This window comes from Caretta caretta, chromosome 9 (genome assembly GCF_965140235.1).
Source record: "Caretta caretta isolate rCarCar2 chromosome 9, rCarCar1.hap1, whole genome shotgun sequence".
Classification (NCBI taxonomy): Eukaryota; Metazoa; Chordata; order Testudines; family Cheloniidae; genus Caretta; species Caretta caretta.
In genome coordinates, this window is record NC_134214.1 from 91,232,847 (window position 1) to 91,253,492 (window position 20,646).

Sequence of the window (20,646 nt, forward strand, 5' to 3'; positions counted from 1 at the left end):
CCCAGGTAAATAGATGGGCCTTACAGCGTACCCTAAAATTGAGCTGATCTGGCCTATTTTTAACCAAGTTTGAGTGAATTCCAATTTTGAAGCCCCTTGCAGAGAACACCCAGTTGGTAACCCCCTTTCTCAGCTCAAAAGACTCCCCAGCTGTAACTGTGACAGTATAGTACAGGGAAAGGGGCAGCCTCTCAGGTAGGCAAGTCCTAAGCTGTGTAGATCTTTACAGATAAAAACTAACGCCTTAAACTCCACCCAGAAACCAACAGGGATCCAGTAGCGATCACAGAGCACTCATGAGGGGTTCTCAGCATGCTGCACAGGTTAATAAGACTGCTGGATTGTGCATAATCTTCAGTTTCTGAATGAAGCCCAATGTATAAGACATTACGATCTTGAGGTGACTGAGGCACGTATGATGGTATCGGCATCTGCATCCAAAGGAATTGGTCGCAACCTCCTGGACAGATAGAGGTGGAAAAAGGCCTTCCTAGAAACTGCTGCTTTATGAGTGGCTAACAAATGCTGTGAATCAGATTATACTCCCCATATTGTAATGTTTAATATCAAGTATGCAGCTGCGCACCCTCAGTTTAATGGGCCATATATTCTAGTTGCTATCAGCATCTCTATCACCTCAATTTTATCTGCATTGCAGTTCTCATCCATGACCCAATTTTACTTAAACTCTGGCATTTGTCAGAATAGGCTGGGTTCAGTCAGAGAGAGCGCACTGAGTAACAGGGTGCATGCATTACGTGCTTCTTTGCTAACCCTCCCGAAGGATTCATGTACAGATTGAATGGGAGGGGAGTCATGTTGAAACTGTGGAAATGGACATTTGAGCATAACTAGGGATGATGAGCAATTTCCTAAAACCACCATCTGGGATCTCTCAGCAAGGAAGGAACGGCCCTGTCTACTCAGGGTACTTGGGCCTGATCCAACACCCAATTATATCATTGGGAGACTTCCTTGACTTAAATGGGCTTTGGAACAGACCCCTAATCACTAGAAAATAGTGCCTTAGTATTTAAGGATAATACTCTGCTCTTTCTCTCTCTCTTATTCTAAATGTTTTTAAACCAATACACATTAAGGCCTGACTTTTCAGTGATGTTGAACACATAAATCCCATTGAAGTGAACAGGTGGTGCAGATGCTCAGCACCTCTGAAAATCAGATATCTAGGTGCATAAATATGGATTTGTGTGCCAAACTTTAGTTTGAAAACTTTGATGTACTTGTACTGAAGTATTAGACTGGTAATAGGATACAAAGCATTTTCATCTTTGAGTTACTAGTTTGTGTATAGAGCAGGTTGAGAAGGACTGTTAATTGGTTTGTGTGAAATGAGTTGGTGGCTTTAATTCAGTTGCTGGCAGGTAAGTGTCCACACCAAACACACAAAAAAACACAGTCACAGTTGGTATCCAGATTAGCTGTATCAACAAAGTCCAAGGATTGAATGAACATTAGGAGTTTACTATGCATTCACCCCAACACATTTTTTTCCATGCCAAGGAAGAAACACCTTTGTAGGGCAGCATGGGAAAACTTGCTCATATTGGTTCTGTGGATACAGGGCTTCAGTTTTATGTAAGATTGTATTGGCTTACCTGATATATCTTATTGATGATCTTTTTCCAATTGCTTAGTCAAGATTTTTCAGACACAATCCTAGTCTGTCATTTCTTCATTAAAGATTGTGAACTGTATATTTTTTCAGAGAGTGATGCTATTTCTGTTTAGACCATTGATTGTAACATCTTTTCAGAAGAAATTTTTTTCTCTAGTGTTTGGTACTTGATTTGTTTCTTCCGCTTTGAATGCAGCTGAAATTGACATAACTTTGTTATACTAGATCAACTTAAATAACACTTTCTTTCCCATGGCAAAAGTGATTAGTATGTATCACAGAAACATCTGTGATGAGATCACACCTCCAGCCACAGTAGCGTGAAACCTTAAGAATATATGGCGTTACAGGTTGGTGGGAGGGAGAGAAATTAACTACTATTTCTTGTACTCTGTGTTTTTTGGTTAAGGGGAAATGAGTTTGGAGGGGGAGGATGTTCTGTGATGAAGTTTTGAGGAAAAATCTGGAATGGTATCACAATTAATCCCCTTTTAACTATCATAGTTGTTTGGCCTTTTTTGCAGAATACTTGAAATATCAAAGTTGAGGAAATCAAATGTAGAATTGTATACGACCATAGTTGCTGTTTTTAATTATTAACACTGATAGATTCCATTGTGTCACATAATGAAGAATTAGTAAGGCTGGCTGGAAGACAAGAAATTCTGTTCTAATGTGGAACAAAAACGAGACCTTTCAGAAAAATTTATGAAAAAACGTGAGCAAGGCTGATCCAAGAATAGCCGATAGCCTGGTGCTTAACACGCTCCATCTGGATGTGGGAGACCCAGGTTCAAGACCCAGGGAAGTGCCTGAACCACTGGTCTATAATCAGTCTCTCTATCTCTTTGGCCTTATTAGGATTTAATTATTTACTCAAAGTGGAACAGTAGCTCCAACATATATGAGAGAGAGAGAGAAACTACTCTGGCACATAGGAAAGTTGTTTTTTTTAATGCATAGTTTTAATCTGAACGCAAATCTTCATGAGACAAAACATCTGTGATGTTTGAATTGTGAAATATTAACTTAATTGTAGCATGGTTTGCCAAGGCCTGAATCCTGCCAATACTTGTACAAATGTTTAACTTCCATTGAAATCTTATTGCTTTGTTTAACAGCTATGAATCCAATTCCATCCCCAAATTGTGAGCTCTGACAACAAAAGAGTGAAGCATTGACCACATGGTTAAGTTTTTGCAGGATCAAGAGTTAAGATACTTTTTTTTTTTTAGTGCATATTTAAAACTACTTTGGTATGGGACAGCTTTGGAATCTTGATATACCAGAAAAAACTGAAATGATTTTTTCTCTCTAGTGACCTATTTGGTGTGCACACAGATGAGAGTGGTGCGGGACATCACTGAGAATACTCCCAGAGCACTTTACCTTACAACTTCAAATGAGAGTCAGATGTTTATTACAGGTAAATAAAATATTATTTTTAAATTAATTTTACATGACAAGTACTGCATGTTATATATTCCTCGATAAATGAGGTATTTCAGCTTGAAGATGTCCATAGTATTTCTAGATACAGAGCAAAAACAATTAGCTTTTAAAGCAGATTCCAACATCACACTGTAGCATACCTTGCATTCCTTCCTTCATTCAGAGATGTTATTTTACCAAAGCGCCACTTCTGAAATCCTCTGGAGAGTCAATAAATTTTATTTTTCCATTTAATGACTTCAGGTTCCTTTTTCTCTCTCACACTCCCACTCCCAAACAAAATACCCTCATATTTAACTCCTATTGGCCTGATTATAAACTTGAGACCAGTCCAGTTTCAGCATTCATAAATTGGCCTGTCCGGAAAGTGGTTAGGTTTCCTTCACGTCTACAAGACGTGCACAAGAAGACAAAAGAAGAAAGAAGGAAAATGAAGTTATTGAGTAAAACTATTAAAACTTCATTGAGCTAATGTCAGATGGACTCTAAACAAGCCATGATGAGAAGATATGAGCTAACTGATATTGAAAGGCAGATCAGGACAGTTATGAGCTGAAAATATTGAGATTGTTACAAAAGTTAGAACATTGCAGTATGGTAACCGAAAGATGTAAGGTGTCTTCCCCTGCTAAATCATCATAGTATATTTTAAGAAATTATAATAATATATCCAGTGTTTGTGCTATTGTTGGGTTGGTCCATATGAAGACTCGTTAATTGCTTCATTACAGACTATTTTAAGAACTTGACACTCCTAATCATATGCAACAAGGAACCTTTATAAAAACTGTAATTCCATCAATTGCTTTTTTCATAGATTCCAGTGTTCCGTTCTATTGCAAAAAGGTCCTGTATAGCTTTTAATCTTAAATTCAGCCCAGTAAACATTCTTCCCCAGACATATCCTTGTTTTACTATCCAGTTTGTTCTTTCTACAGTATTCCTGACATGGTATGTCAGCCCAGACAATGAGTACTGAGTCCCTTTATAGGCAGATGGAAACAAGAAAATACACTTTTATGTCATTATAAAAATATCTGGATGCCTCAACACACTCAGTTGGGTCTGCAGAGGAGCTTCTGATTGGCTGAATCAGGATTAGCCACAAATCTTCCTCTTGACAGAGGTATCTAGTTCTAGATTTCAGAGCTTCCAAATGAAGGACTTCTGATTTTTAGTGTCCTCCTGACTTGCTTCCAGTATGTTAGCTATTCTGCTTTATATCCACCTTGCTCCTAAATCAGAGCATCAGCTAGCATCTCAAAATCATCGGCTGAGACTGTTTTCAGCTCAACAGCCTCTAAATTGGTCTATCTTGCTGCGGACACAGTGGTAACAGGAGAATAGGGTCTCCTTTGATGAGGAAAAGGTAACTTCTTGGTGTGAAATGCTGCTTCTTGCTCATCTTTTTTACTCTGTTGTGTGGGACAGAATATAACTAGCTAGTTCTAAAAAGAGTGTTTAACTGTTTTACTACCCAAATGTTAGCATTTAGGGTACCTAAGAGTTTGTGTGTTTAAATCCAAGTGCCATATATAAGGGTCCCATTTCACTTTTTCATAAAGCCACTATTGAGTGCTAGAAGGGACATTGTGTTAGCATCTCTGACTTGGCTTTTTGTGCATATTGCTGTATAGTGTTCAAATGTAGCAATTTATAAAAAACAATTTAATCTATTTGATCCTTTTATTTCAATATTTCAATAAAACCTTTTGTTTTAACAGGGTGGCACAAAGGCCAACCATATACCAGAGATGCCAAAGTGAAAAACTTTATCCAGTGGATTAAAACTCAAAGTGAAGCTGATCAAATGAAGAAAACTGTAATTGGTGGATACTGTCCTTTCCCACCAGCACCAAATACTTTTTTGAAGTATTGTAAAAATAATAAAGGTATCCTGCACCATACCTAATATCCCCATTACATGTGCCTCAATCTGAGATGTCATCACAAGTATTCAAAATTAGCAACTCTGATTGCTTTGCACCTGGATTATATCAATGGTTAAATACTGGAATGTCCTTCAAGGAACAAGTATTATGTAGCTGCTGAAGATAGACTCTGAACCAAGGCCTCAGCTGGTATAAATTGTCATAGCTCTATTGATGGCACTGAAGTTTTGACAGTTTACGTCAGCAGAGAATCTGCCCCTCTGAATGTATACTCCATAGATGTTCTGTTCTGTACCATCTGCTTCAGCTACATCTTCAATCAGCTTGAAAGTCAGCGTCGTATTGAAGAACATAAGATTTGATAATGATAAAGAACTTCCTCAGTAGTATATTAGGCAGAGCCTTGAATAACTATGATAATTCAGTATTAACTCTGAGCTTGCTGAAAAGCTTTGCTCCCCAAATATTCTGAAAATGAGAGATGAGAAAACAGGAGGATTTAATTACTGAGAATTTCAATTTTAAGACAATAATCTAAATTTAGCAATAAGGTTCTTTCCAATTATTTTTTATGAATCCAACATTGATACTTTTTAGTAGTTTTCTATTTCTTTAAAACTTAAATTTGTGGGAATTCCTCTTTTGCAGTTGAATCAGTTTTGAAAGCCATAAGCGAAATGGAGAGGGAGATTGAAGACCTGCACTACAGGGAGCACAAGCGCTTTGCTGTTCAGGGGATAATTAGTGCTATAAAATATGTCAGCTATGCAGCTGAAGATGCCTCAGGAGTGGAACCAATTCAGGTACAGTGCTTGAGGATTAATAGTATAGCACTTAAGATGCTGCGATCGTAATTACAATTGAGATCTCTTGCATTTGAATTCAGAACCAACATACATTGTCTCTTGATTAACTGAATTTACCATTCTGAGCACAAGAGAAGCATGAAAGTCATAGTTTAACTTTTAAAACTTAATGATTTACTTGTTTTCTGTTACAGTCTTCAATAAAAGTACCTGCTGTATAAAAGTTACTGATTTAAAAACTAATTAAATAGCATAGTTAAAGTAAATTAGGGACTGGGAGAACTGGCTACTTTAATATAACCTATCACTTTCTAGACAGAGGTGTTTTCTTTTTTTCTTTAAACTTGATTAGAGAGGATTTTCTATAAAGCAAATTTGCTCGACACTATGATGGCGATACCCTAGTCTCAATCTTGTATCCAATTCCTCATAAAGTTATTGGAGGAAAACTAACTAGAGATCAGTCTGATCTCTTTTTGAAATTGAAGATGAAATAGCTTTAATTGTTTATCTGTTACAGGAAGATAGAGACCAGTCAGCATCTCAAAAAACTATAAAAAACACTGGTATGTCTAAAGATTGTGTTACGAAAGGGAAAAAGCGAAGCCATCGAAATAAAGAAGCTAACTCCGTACTTGATTCACAATGCGCTTCATTGGAACAACAGCAGCATCCACGTATGTTAACCAGAAAGAGTCGAATCAAGAGAAAGATCGAACACCGTACAGAGCCTGAAAAGTAAGCCTGTTGAATAAAGTGTGGTTATATTAATTGTTCCATTTCACTGATCTACTATAGATATATAGAGTAAGATTTTTAAAAAGTACCTAAGTGATCTAGCAGTACAAGTCCCATTGAAAGGCAACTGACTGAAACTATAAGCAGCCCAATTAAAAATGGTAATCCTTGTTCCTTATAGACCCAGTCTTGCTCCCATTAGTCAATGAAAGCAGGATTGAAGAAAACACCTTACTGACTAGAACTTTGTAAGCCATGGAAATGATTCTGCAGAAAATCATCCTCCTTAGCTCTTGCTATATTCTTGCAGCTATTATATTAATTCTCAGTCATCTGAACCACTGGTTCTGAGTTTATTTTCTCCAAAAACATAAATTTCATTGGATTGCCATTCTTGATTAAATACTTGTGACATTATCCAGGGTACAATCTGTACAGCCCTCTGCGGATACAAATTGATATCCGTGGATGCGGATAGAAATCGGTATCCGCTGAACCACAGGGCTCTCCTGGGAACCGCAGTGACCAAAGGAGCAGAACGTGGGGCCACCACTCCCGGGAGCCAGCGCCCCGCACCAGCAGCTCCTCCAGCACGGCTATACAGACCTCAGACAGGAGACACAGTCTCGCAAACAGCTGCATGGACGGGGGCGGGGCTGAGGGAGATACAGCTGTACGGGAGGAGCAGTCGGTGTGGGGCACTGGCTCCTGGGAGTGGTGGCCCCACGTTCTGCTCCTTTTGCCGCTCTGGTTCCCAGGAGAGCCCTGCGGTTCAGCAGATACCGATTTCTATCCGCAGGTATCCGCATCCACAGATATCAATTTTTATCTGTGCAGGACTCTAACAATCTGGACTGTTGAACAGCTGTGTCCCCTCAATTCTCCAACCTGGGGTGCCTTTCACACTGTTTCTCTGTGAGAGCAACCACTCCTAGTCTGCTCTCACAAAGCCTCCAGAATGTAAATTACTCCCAGCTATACTGAATGAGTGCTATGGCCAGCCTCTCTTGAATAACACTGCAGAGTAACACCAGCAAATTCCCAGTCCCAGACTTTCCCCCAGAAATATGAATATTGTACTGCCCAGCCCTCTACGATATGCACAAATCCTGTTATCTCAAATGGTGTTCCCCAAACACTTCAGTCCAACCACAGAGGTTTAGATAAAACAATAAAACAAGTTTATTAACTACAGAAAGATAGATTTTAAGTGATTACAAGTAGTGAGGCATAAAAGTCAGAATTGGTTACAAAGAAATAAAAGGTAAAATGCATCTAATACCTAACTTAAGCTTAGTGAATTCAAAGCAAAAGTCTCTCTCACCACATGCTTCAGCAGGATCCCTCCTTCAGTCCTAAGCTGTTTCTTTGTTCCTCAGGTGACATGGCTGCCATGGGCAGAGAGAGAGGGAGGAATAAGTTGGGGCATCTGTCCCCCATTTTTATACTTCTTCTTTGAGTATTATCTCCAACTGGGGTTCAGGATGCAGAAAATGTGTTGGGATGGGAATCTCCAGCTGTTTCTTTGCCAAGATGTAAATTTCTCCCTCACGCCCTTTTCCCTGCCAAAGAATGGCCACTTAACCAGATGAGGGGTCATTTGATTCTGTTGATACCTGGCTCAGGCATCAGTTTGCCTTTTGTCCCTAAGGAACTGGTTTGTGGCTGCTTTTCTAAACTTGGAACATGTCTCAGTATGTCATACAGTAGAATTTTATAACTTTACATACAATGTTGCCACAGTCGTTTTACCAGGACAAAAATGATCAGCAAATTATGAGTTTCAAATGATACCTCATAAGGCATACTTTGTACAAAATGTATCATAGTCTTGTAAAAGGGGTGAGCATACGGGTACAAACTGTCACAGTACTCCAGCATGCAGACTTGGAAGAAACTCTCACAGCTCTAAATTTCTGCACCGTTGGACCTAGCAAGTAGCATCATGAATGCTTTAAGAATTTTCAGACATGTGGCATTCCACTTGCCCTGATTAAAACAATCAAGTGGACCACAGTGCTTTTTATATACAGGGAGAAGCAGTATCATACCTATTGTGATGAGAAACAAACTCTGGTGTGAGAAGAGTCCCCACAGGAGACATTCCTGGGGATTACCAACCTGTCAGGAAAAGCAAATGCTAAATCATAGAAAGGTTAAGCCGGTGGATTAAAGGGCATACGCAGGTTGTGTTGATCAACTAGCAGTGATCAAATCTTTCTGGAGTTGGGTGACAGTCAAGCTAGATCTCTTTAGACCAGGGGTCTCCAAACCTTTTGAATCGCGCACCCCCAGGGCCAGCTCTGGGGAAACAAAAAGAAAAGCTGCCTCTGAAGACGGAGTGGGGAGAGCTGAGCTGCCGCCAGCATGCCGGTGGCACTCCTCCTGCCGCGCACCCCCACGGATGGTCTTGCACATCCCACTTTGGAGGCCACTGCTTTAGAGCATAATACTGATGTTCGGAACAAACATTTCTGTGTTTGTTTGTGATGGGAGGATTCTGTGTGCCTTCCAACCCATATCTGTGGTATCAGGAGTCCTGGCTAGGGTTAGCAGAAATGAATGTCGGCAGTAGCTACTGCTGTGAGCTGGCAAACGTGCCTCCACGGGTAGTTGTGACGGCACACTCAACCAGGGCACAAACGTCATCAGCGGCCTTTCTGGCACAATCCAAGAGATCTGTAAGGCCACTACCTGGTCGTCTGTCCACACGTTCGTGTCTCATTATGCATTTACCCAGCAAGCTCAAGATGATGCTGGCTTGACACAGCAGTGCTGCAAGCTGTACAACAGTGAACTCCAAGTTCACTGCCATGGACACTGCTTGTGAGTCACCATGAATGGGCTCGAAGAAGAAAAAACTATTACCTACCTTTTCGTAACTGTTGTTCTTGGAACTGTGTTGCTCGTGTACATTCCATTACCCGCCTTCCTGCCCCTCTGTTGTAGTTGCCGCAAGAAGGAACTGAGAGGGCTTAGTATAGAAACCTGTTTATGGGCTATGCGTGGTTCTCAACCCATTTACTATTGTGGGCTGCATATGCAGCTCTTTGTGTTATGTGGGCTGCATCCACAATATACATACTGTATGGCCCTGAGGTTGTTACGTGGGCCGCAGCTATGTGCTGTTTGGGCTGCAAGCAGCCCGTGGGTTGAGAACTGCTGGTCTATGACATTCAGCTCTGTTTCTGCCAGGGCTACACATGTCGTTTTCAGCAAGTTTCCACTAGAGGGCGAGAAATGCTGTTTTTAACGTAAAACATTTTTCTGTAGATTTCACTGATTCACGTGTCAAGAAATGCATTTAGTCTTGAACTTTGAGAAGGTTTATGCTGAGAAAAATGATTCTAGTTATCTCAAATGTTAATTTCTGAGCTCAATGTCAGAGTGATCCTTATCAATAAAAAGAACTCTTATCAAGGTCTGGAGTTTGTGCTTTAGAAGTTACAGGTTTTTTATAACCTAGTCACCAAACACACACACAATTTTATGTGAAGCTTGAAAACCTCAGAATTAACTGTAATTTTTCCTTTTATAGCTTGCATGAATTTCAGCAAGAAGATTCTGTTCCAAAACAAAATATCTTGACTGAGCCTGACACTTCACAACCTGATAGAGGTATGTGGCTAAATATTTTGTTTGGCTGCGATCATTCCAGTATTTTACAAAAGATGTAGATCTAGACTTTCTCCGCTCAGGCCCAAAGTTGGGGGACAAAGGTGGTAGTATACCACCTTTACATCCCCTGTCCCCACCATCCTTGAGCTGGTTCAGCCCTTAATACAATGTAGAGAAGCCCCAGGACTGTTCTTATTTACATCAAGCTGCAACAGCCTCTAAGGAACCATTCTGGCAACTAGGTATCAGCATCTTTTCCCCCAACACATGCTGGGGTGGCTGTATGAGTGGTAGAACACAACTGTATTGCTCTATGCCACTGTGTAAGGAATCCTTAATGTCTCTTTAGCTGGCTTTGAGTCCATGTTGCATCTCTGGAGCAGGGCAGAGGACCTCGTCTCTATTTTTGTTGTTGGTGTTGCAGTAGTGGTCCAAATGTGGTAGTGTTTCCAAAGTCAGGAAAGTCTTCCCAGATGATAAGTACATTCTAAAAAAAGTCAGACTCTGAGGAAAGGTAGTAACATACAAGCAAGTAATCATGGTGATGAGAGTTACACATCTTATTAGCTACATGTTTGGACTTTTTTTTTTAAGTTAAACACATTAGAATTTCCCTGTCTTGTTCTTCGTCTATATTTGAAAGTTAAATCCAGATGTTTTAAACAGATATTATCTCAAATTATATCTGTTCCTAGTGTGGGCTTCATTTGTAAGTTTACTATCAATATATGTAAACTCTATCTTATTCCATGCGGAATCTGCATTATTGTAATTGTTCATAGTGGGAGCTCACGCAATCAGATGTTCATGATGGCGTTTATATATATATTAGACTGGCAAAGAAAGTGTGGTGTCGGCTGCAGAGAGCTCTCTCCAGCCAGCTGGGCTTCAAATACTTACTTTGTTTCCTTTTAAATACCATCATTCTCTTAAACGTGGATTTCAGCATCTCACTTTTCAGTAGCAAAAGGCTGTAACTTCTGCTGTCCTGTCCTAATTTCACATCTGTTTGTGTTGATTCAAATATGAGAGGACATGCAAATTACAGCCCCAGAATATAAAGAGAGGAAAGTAAGAGAAGGCATGATTGAAGTTTGAGAAGGGGAGAGATATTTAATCCTGGCATTTATATCCCAGCAATTTTTAACTTTAATACCACAAAATCCTGCAAATAAGGTCTTAACACTTATTCTAGAGGGTCGCAGTTACAGTATTTTTCTTTCTTCTCTTAATGTAATTATACAGAATATCCCAGTAAAATTTCTTTTCAGCCAGCTATCTTTCTAACCAGATGTGGATGTTTAGTTGCTCAAAATTAAAAATGGCAATAGCATGAAATTTAACACTTGGTATACTGTACCACTGATATAAGGCAGCGCTACCAAAGAGTTGCAGTTCTAACAGCCAGCATTGTTATGGAATGCCTAATAATGTTCACTTTCCCAATGATATAACACGCTGCTTATAAATTTAAAAGATTAAAAGCAACTGTTACATAATCAAGCAGCTAAGCTTTTTGTTTTAGTTTTTTGAGATGTCATTGTTTTCAGTTTCATTTGACTCATCTATATTTAATAGTAATTTCCCCCTATCTAATGCATGACCACCTTAATCATCCATATAGTAAACTGAGAGAGTGCTTATGAATGGGGGAGGATGGTGGTTGTAAACTTACTATACACACCAGTTTTGTGAGATAAGTCCTGCTCCATGCTCTGCACAAGGGTTCTCCAGACAGCACTCAAATGCTAGTGCAGTTTCTTAGGCCCACCAGTTTTCCTTACTTTTCACTATAATTCCTTGTGTCTCATCCAATGCAGTAATGGTCGTGTACTCTGCTTGTTTAATGGTCTTCCACTTGGGTGTTGCCATTTCTGGTTTAGCCATATACACCCTGGTGTCTTCAGTTCTTTGGGACAGCTAAAGCTCCGTTGTAATAACTACCGTCGTGCTTCCTGCGAAGCAGTGAGGAAATTTGCACACACAATTCATGTGACTAAATTGGAAATAGCAATACAAGTTTTCATAGTATAGTATCAGGATGGGGGCACTATTTGTGGGGAGGGCAAGACAAAATAGGGATAACTGGGAAAAAAAATAGGCTGGTTACATTTCGGAATGGGCCTAGTGGTAAGCTCACAGAATGGGGACTTGCCTACAAAATTGGAAAAAAATGGTTTCTTTGAAGTTTTTCCAGTTCTTAGTTCACAGGTTACATATAATGGTAGACATAGGGACTTACAGTTAGCTATATAACTGGGACTCTGCACAATATACATTATAAGGCAGGGGTTCTCAAACTGGGGGTCGAGACCCATCATGGGGTCGTAAGGTTATTACCGGGGGGGTCGCGAGCTGTTAGCCTCCACCCCCAAACCCTGCTTTTCCTCCAGCATTTTTAATAGTGTTAAAAATGTTCGGGGGGTCGCACTCAAAGGTTTGCTTGTGATAGGGGTCACCAGTACAAAAGTTTGAGAACCACTGTTATAAGGTACAGCCAGTAGTCTTCATTGCATGAATATACGTTGTACAGAAGGTGGTAAAGAATATCATCATAAAGTACCTGTTTCCTTTTTATACTTCCCGAGTGTTGGTAAAACAAAGTGACTGGGGAGGTGACTGGTCCTTATCCACCCAAAAGCAAGCAATGAATGGCACCTTCCAACCAATAATTATTTTTATGAATCCGGTCTTCAAACTGTAGCTGGAAACAACATACAGTATTTACTAACAGTCCAGCCTTAGCTTAATTCTTTATGCATTCTTCGTTTTGATTTTTCCACCTATATTTTCACATTTGACTTTAATATTAATCTATTCATGAAATTTTTGCTTTTCCTAATACATTGGGGGGGTGGTATGGTTTTGTCTATGCATATTGATCAACTAAATGTTTAATGTATTTATAATAGCAGACAAACAGGGAGTGAATGATGCACCTGAAATAGAAGAGATGGGAAGAACTTCTCATGATTCATGGCAAAGTGATCTGTGGGTAATGGTGAAAGACAACTTAATAGATCACTTGCATTACTGCACTGTTTTCCCAGAAAGCATCCCACGTAAATTTGATTATATGCTCAAAGAATTCCTTATACAGCAATACAATCTACATCCAGCTGTGCACAATCCAAAAGAATACATAACAAATAAAGAAATTCATGAATTTAAAAGTGCCAGTGGCCCTGGGCACTATGAAGTGACTATACTGGGTAAGTGACAATTAGTACTTTAATTTTTTTTAGGAAGAAATCCTAGCAATGTAAGGTTTGTTAGCATTCTCAATGTTTAACAAAGAACTGTTTAACTTTCTATGAAGTTGAATGGATACTTTAGTATAATTTGGGCATTATGCTAAATTGCTAAGTTAAGAAATGAATGAGGTTCTTTTTATATACAATCTTGTTAAATGTACAGACTGATTTTTTTTTAACGGATAATATTAAGGAGGCACCACTCCAAACTCCATAGTTAAGTCTGAGTTGAGTTTTACACTAAAAGGAGGTAGTCTCCAGACTTACAGCACATTTTGAGTACAGCATTAATTTTCTGATGATTTTCAAATTTCCATGTAATTTGAGTTAAGACCTATTTTAAAATTAATTTTAAAGAAAGTTAAAATTTGGCTTTTGGATGTTTCCTTACTTTTTTTTTTAAATAGAACAAAAACAAACTGTTCAAAATATCAGTTTGAAAAACAGCATTAAATTTTTGTGGAAAATATCCTGCCCGCCCCCACTCCCACCTCCCCTTTTTTTAGCTTAAATTGTGAATTTGAAAGTTGCTTTCTAGCTGTACTTTCTGTGCAGTTAAAATTCACTTAAATCTGGTTTCTCGGCTACATTTGAAGAGACTGGGTTGTAATTAAGCTATTAAAATTTTGTTTTTATGTAACTGTTAGGATTACGGACAAGCATTGTTCGGTAGGTCAGATCATTCTTAAGTGGAGCTATTTTGAAAACAGCAATAACCAATCTCCACCCTTTTTCTCCAGCTATTTTACATGCTGGAAATGTGTTTGTTGAAATGAGTCAGTGGTGTAAAGGGAACTGTACGTATGTTTCAAGAGTACTACTTCAGCCTCATCTATAACTGGACTGGTTCCAACTGCAGAGTGGATTTGATTTAAATCATGATTTAAATCACTAGTCAGGAAGACTCAATTTAATCATGGATTTCTACATAAAAGTGCATTTTTTGTTGGTTGTTATAACTTTAATACACATTCTTCACAACGCAGAGATAGATGTAGGTTTCATTTTTAGAAGGTACACACTATACCTTTTTAAGTGATTTGTTTTGAAAACTTTTCAGATTAGTTTTACAGCTATATCAGAAAATAAATAATTGGTTATTTCATTTACCAAAGGTAATTGAAGCAGATATTTATGAAGTCACTAGGAGGTGAACTATCTCCAATTCAGCAGGTTAATATTTGGAGGATTTTCTTGCTGTATTAGGAGGAGAACATCACCACACAGACATTTAAATTGTTTTATTTAACTAAAACAACAACGTTATGTATTCTGGATTTTTTTTCTTCAACAGCAAACATATAATATTGTAACAAAACAAGCATATGAACTTTTGAATCAGGTTTGTTTTTGTTAAAATTGTTTTTAACTAAAATAGTTAAGTGAAATATTTAAAAAAAAAATGAAATAGTCTATGTCAGCCAGGTCAACATGAGAAACTTTAAAATATTGGCTTCTGCAGCTAACTCAGTCATCTTCACCTTCATTTTCCTGTTCATTCATAATCTGGAAAAGAAAAACAAGCTTTCCTGCTTTTTCAGGTCACAAACTATTTCTCAATTTGGAATGAATTAGTCCAAAGGAAGAAAATATTCTTACTACACCAGCAAAAGAAGCTACTGCTGTTAAAAGTGAGATTATCACTTCAACAGTCTCTGAATTCAAGTGCTTAAGTGACTTCTACCAGTTCACTGGTATACCTTTCTTTAAAACATCATCAGCAAACATATATTTCTTGAATGATTCACCCTTAGCTCTGAAGTTTATTATGGTTGGTATTATGGAGGGATGATTGCTGGATGTCCATGTCATAGCCAGCTCCTCTTCTTCAGCAGTTAAGGTTTGACCCTGGTACTGAGTATTGAGAATATTTGCAAGAAAATGAGCTAGAGATAGTGCTTGTCCCATTCATTTTTTTAATGTTTGCAATTTAACTCTGTCATTGTATATTTCTCTCTTTAAGATCTCACTCCGTTCCTTCCAAATTTCAACAGCATCAGCAATAAAACAGCTATTTCTCTGCATTTTGTTCAAGGCTACAGAAGTAGGCTTCAGAGTACTCAGCATGTGTTCAACATTTCTCCTAAGCCCAGTGTTGAGAACTTTGCCATCTATTTTTTCACGATTTTGTTCACAAACTGTCATCAGATTAGGCCAGGTCTTGATATAGGGCTCAAAACAGTCCACTACTGAGTTGCATCGTACATCTTGTAGGAAAGTTAACTTGGTTCCTCCCACTTTTTTCAGAGCAGCTGCTGCAAAGTGGTTGTTATGGAAGTATTTTGCAATTTCAACATTAGCCTTTATTTCTGGAACACTGACGTCTTTTGCTAGGAGGTGCATCAAATGAGCACTGCAACTGTATATTATTAGCTTGGGACTCTCTTCTAAATAATTGCTTCTCATCTTGGATACATTTGCAGCATTGTCTGTTTGAATTTTTTTCAGTTTGTTATAGCTTTTTGTAAGTATTCTGTTGTGTGCGCATTTTCTGATGTATCAATTGTTTCTGTAAAGAAGACCTTCCCTTCTTCTGTTGTCACACAAGCACATACAACAGGATCATTGTGGACATTGCTCCACCCATCAAGACTCAGGTTAACAATTTTACGCTCTAGACCTTTTGCACACTGCTCAATTTCTCTTTCATATGCTTTATCCAGCAATTTGCCTGCAACATCTGCTCTGTTGGATGGACTGTATTCTGGTCTTAATGACTGAACCATGTTAATGAAGTGGGGGTTCTCAATCATACAGAAAGGAGAGTTTGTTACATAAACAAACTGGGCAATTTTTTCATCAATGACCTCTTTTTGTAATCTGCTAGTTCTTACCACAAACTTTTCTACAGTTGTTTCTGGATGATGGAGATTTTTTTTTTTCTTTTTGCTTCGGGTGATATACTGTGGCTGTGTGACATACATGATGTGACTGAAACAGTATCATTGGCAGATAACTCTGAAAATATAGAAAATGATGGTGGTCTTGAAGGTGGATAGTCTTCAGAATCCTGTATGTTGAGGATGGATTCTCCTAAACAAAATAAGTCAAGGCAGTTATTTAATTATTATTACCATACTGCTCATTTGGTATTACTCATTGCATTCACTGACAGTACTACTTTAAAGGTGAAATTTTAAAAGGAAGATCTGCCAATTTCAGCTGTTTATTTTTTATCACAACTGCATCTAAAATGATAGTACCATAGAGTAACAACTATATTTTTTGCTCAAACATGAGAATTCAAGAACAGTCCAGAAGGAAGACAGGCAGTCCTTAAGAAAGAAGTATGAAATAAAAGTTTACCAACCTGAAGATCCTGCATGTTCAGACATGTTCCTTTCATCATCTTCAATGCACCTTCCTCCTGAGAAGGAACACTTCTCATGATGTTGTTTCATTTGGGCAACCAGGCCTTGCATTTCTTCGTTTTACTGTTTGCATTTTGCACGCATGCCTGTCTTACTTAAGGTAGAGGAACTTCATTAAAATATTCGCAAACTGGGTCTCTCTTATGGCCTGCTGCCATTATAGGTTTTCGTTTCTAGTGAGAGAATGGTATGGTAGATCTCAAACTAATGAAGGCTGCACTCAGAAAGACCTCAAGACTTCTGGAATATGCTGCTCAAACAGTTTCACTTTTGTTTCTACTGCCTGTCCCTCCCTTCTCACATTTATCTCCAGACTTCTTCTCCTTGTCCAAAACTATTCCACCCCCAACAATTTTCTATTCACTGAACTTTCTGAAACTTTGCACTTTTAGAGAGAGGTAAGGGATTGACTTTGTGTACACAAATTTGCAGAGGGACAATAGAGTTGAGGTCTGTTATTTCTCACCTCTGTATATTTATTTATTTATTTTATTTATTTAAGACATTTTCGCTGTTAACAAGCATGTTATCTCTGGAGACACAAACCCTCAGTTTGAGAACTGCAAAACTAAGCATCTCTAATGGTATCTTCTAGACTGAGCACTGAGTCCCATTGTGTAGATAGGAAGATTAACCTAAATCTATACAGACCCCATAAGATTGGGTCCCCCTTAATCCATGAACTATTGGAACTCATTTACAAAACTTTTTCTTAAATATTATGTGAATATATTGTCTCATACTCTAGAATTAGAATTTATAATTCCTATTCCATGATGAGCTATCTATGAGCTATAATGTATCTTTAGATAGGTTTTTTTCTTGAAAAAGCATTTTATCAAAAAAAATCCAACTTTTGTGATTTTTTTTTTTTAAATCATTGATTTTTATCCACCCTGTCCAACTGTCATTGCTCTGAATCATGGCTGCATGCTATTAAATTAAGCTACTTTGTGCTGCTTCAGAGTAGCACAAAGTAGCCAAAGTATACTAGTGAATTGGTCTTGAATAATTTAAAATTAAATATTTAAATGTTATCCATATCTTCAGTTCATTAATAGTATTGTGATGTTACTGTTTTTACATTTATTCCATGTTCATGTATTACATTTATAATAATTGAACAAGGAAATTTCCAGGTGAAAACTGTTAAGATGGATTTCAGGCTGAGTATGTATCAGTAACTTAAGAGTGCAAAACATAATAGCTTTTGGGGTTACTGCAAGCATTACAAACCTAGGAAATTCAGATAAGGTTACATTTAAAAGAAATCCAAACATGTTATGGGCAAGATATGTACAGTTAAGGCACCTAAGCAACTTAACTCTCTGTCCTGTAGTGACACCATGGGGACAGAGAGGAAAACCTCTTTAAAAATTGGTTTCATATACTGAAACTACAAATACTATAAAATCCCTTTATCATAAAAATATGGTTATTGCATGATGTCAGTTTAAATATATGTAATATTAGTATGCATGTGTAAGTGTACATATTTTCTGTTGAAACTTAGTTTATCTGAGATTGTTTAGTACGTAATGGGAACAGAGGGGTATGGGTGAATATCTTATGACAACTTGCATATGTTCAGATTGGAATAGCTGGGTTTAAATGCGGTAATTGGTAAAAGAATTACTGAAGAGAAATAAACACTGTGCATTAAACTTATTACAAACTGAAGGTGAAATATTTTGCTGAAATAATTCTCTCTTAACAGGGATAAACCATGATGTGGCTATAGATGTTGCATTCCCACCTATGTTTTGTCCTGAAGATCCTCATTTATTTCGAATAGAGGATATTCAGAATGATATGTTGTTATCCTGTATGAGCTGCATCTCTGTGTGTCAGCAGGACACCACGAGCAATCAAAAGCTTTATGACACGTTTCCACTTTCAAGTAAGAATTGCTATTATTGGTATTACTCATGTATCGATTTCTTCTTTTATCTCTGAATGTAAGCATTAATATTGTATACAGGTCCCTATTTGTAAGTCAGGCATTCGGCACCCCGTCTCATAGGATACATGTATGCTTTCACTTAACACCTTTACTAGATACTGTAGACATGAGGTCTGTCTTTCAGGCCAGTCTTCACTAGGCCTACCTTTCTGCAGCCATAAGTTAGCAGGTGTAAATAAGAATGCTACGAAGTTGGATATGTAAGTACCTGCTACACACACATTGAGTCACTTCTGGATTACCTGTATTGTGCCTGCAGTTATTTGTTTGCACAAAATTATACTAGCAGAGAGACCAGGTTTTTTTAATATTTGGCCCAGAATCTGGTCCATAAATGAAACACTGCAGCTTTCAATCATTCATTCCTATTTCACTGATGGCATTTCAAGGAGCCAGCACTCAGCTAGTGCAACTTGCAACAAGTAAAAGCTGAAGTTTTTGTGTACTGTTAATTGTCTTTTAAATTATAGTTCCATGTAATGGCTGCCCACAAAAAATATGTTAGAGGGAGCTAATGTTTGTAGCACACTTCAAATGTGTAAAGTGCTATGTAAATGCTGGAAATTATCCATCAGAAATAGAAATACTTGATTTTAATTAAGTCCATTTTTTTGCTTGCCCCATACCAAACTGCTTGAAGAATAGTAAATTTTTCTTTACGTGGACTAGCATGTAAATTGTCCTCGTTCTTCGAGTACTTGCTCATGTCCATTCCACATTAGGTGTGTGTGCTTGCCACATGCACCGGCGCCGGAAGCTTTTCCCTCAGCAGTATCCGGAGGGGCCGGCTCTGGCATCCTCTGGAGTGACGCCAGCATGGTGTGGTATAAGGGGCGCCGCCGGCTCCTCCCACCCTCAGTTCCTTCTTGCCACCAGTGATGGTGCTGAAACCTCTGCTGCTTCGGCTTGAGAAACACCTCTCGAAGTACACCAGTTACGTTCTCGGTTCTTGAGAACTAGCGTTCTCTAGAGGTGTTGCGTTCTCAGTTCTAGCGAACTTTGAAAACCTGTAATATAGTTGTACATAGTTAGTAGCTCTTAGTTACCCTTAGTAGTAGTTCTCAACTCTTCGTTAGTCCCAAACGGGACTCTGCTGGGGGACGGGGCATGCCCCAGGTTTTAAGCCCTGCAATCGCTGCAAATGGCCTATGCCAGTCAGTAATCCGCATACCAGCTGCCAAAGGCCTGGTCTACGCTGTGGGGGGGATCGATCTATGTTAAGCAACTTCAGCTACATGAATAACATAGCTGAAGTCGATGTACTTAGATCGACTTACCGTGGTGTCTTCACAGTGGTGAGTCAACTGCTGCCGCTCCATGCGCAGTGCTCCACGGGCCGGCACTGGTCCCCCTCCACGGCTCCGGTGAAGAAGCCGAAAAAGACTGAGGGTAAGATCTCCTACCTCCCGAAAGCGAAAGAAGAGGGCTGGGGGCAAGCCACAACGTGTGCCGGGCAGCTCCATACCCCCATTGGGAACTTGAGCCCCAGCTCAGGTCAAGCTGTGCAGCCCATTCCATGCTTCACCTGTAACCCCGGTTAGCGGTGCAGGCCCAGGCCAACTTCAGGTGCTGTCGATGCCTACAGCCCTTCAAGCGGCTTAGGAGATCCTGACCCTCCAATGGTACCCCAGTCTCAGGGAAAATCCGCGTTGGGACCTATACGTGTGACTCCACCTCAGCAGCACCATTCCCCATTGAGAAGGACGTCCTGCCATCGCTCACCTGCCTGAAGCCATCACACCTCAGGACTAGAGAGGCGGGCTCAGCTGAGCCCTCTTCAATCCCAGCACTGGGGACACCAATCAAGGGATGTCTTTGGCAGCCTTCCTGGCACGCATCCCTATCCAGAACATCTGTAGAGCCGCAAAGTGGTCCTCTGTCCACACGTTTACTGCTCATTATGCCATCACTCA

At 39.1% G+C, this 20,646-nt stretch overlaps 1 protein-coding gene across 3 annotated transcripts in view; it reads left to right on the plus strand.

Moving 5' to 3' along the window:
- RADX (RPA1 related single stranded DNA binding protein, X-linked) overlaps positions 1-20,646 on the plus strand; it is a 34,488-nt gene that overhangs the window by 11,038 nt on the left and 2,804 nt on the right. Inside the window, exons 7-14 of one of the 3 annotated variants that reach the window (XM_048865375.2) lie at positions 2,958-3,065; positions 4,816-4,983; positions 5,632-5,786; positions 6,310-6,527; positions 10,066-10,145; positions 13,058-13,357; positions 18,488-18,670; positions 20,027-20,122. In XM_048865375.2, coding sequence (XP_048721332.2) covers positions 2,958-3,065; positions 4,816-4,983; positions 5,632-5,786; positions 6,310-6,527; positions 10,066-10,145; positions 13,058-13,357; positions 18,488-18,670; positions 20,027-20,122 — 1,308 coding nt within the window. The remainder of the gene's footprint in view (positions 1-2,957; positions 3,066-4,815; positions 4,984-5,631; positions 5,787-6,309; positions 6,528-10,065; positions 10,146-13,057; positions 13,358-18,487; positions 18,671-20,026; positions 20,123-20,646) is intronic. The other 2 variants (XM_048865377.2, XM_048865378.2) reach the window with 2 other exon arrangements.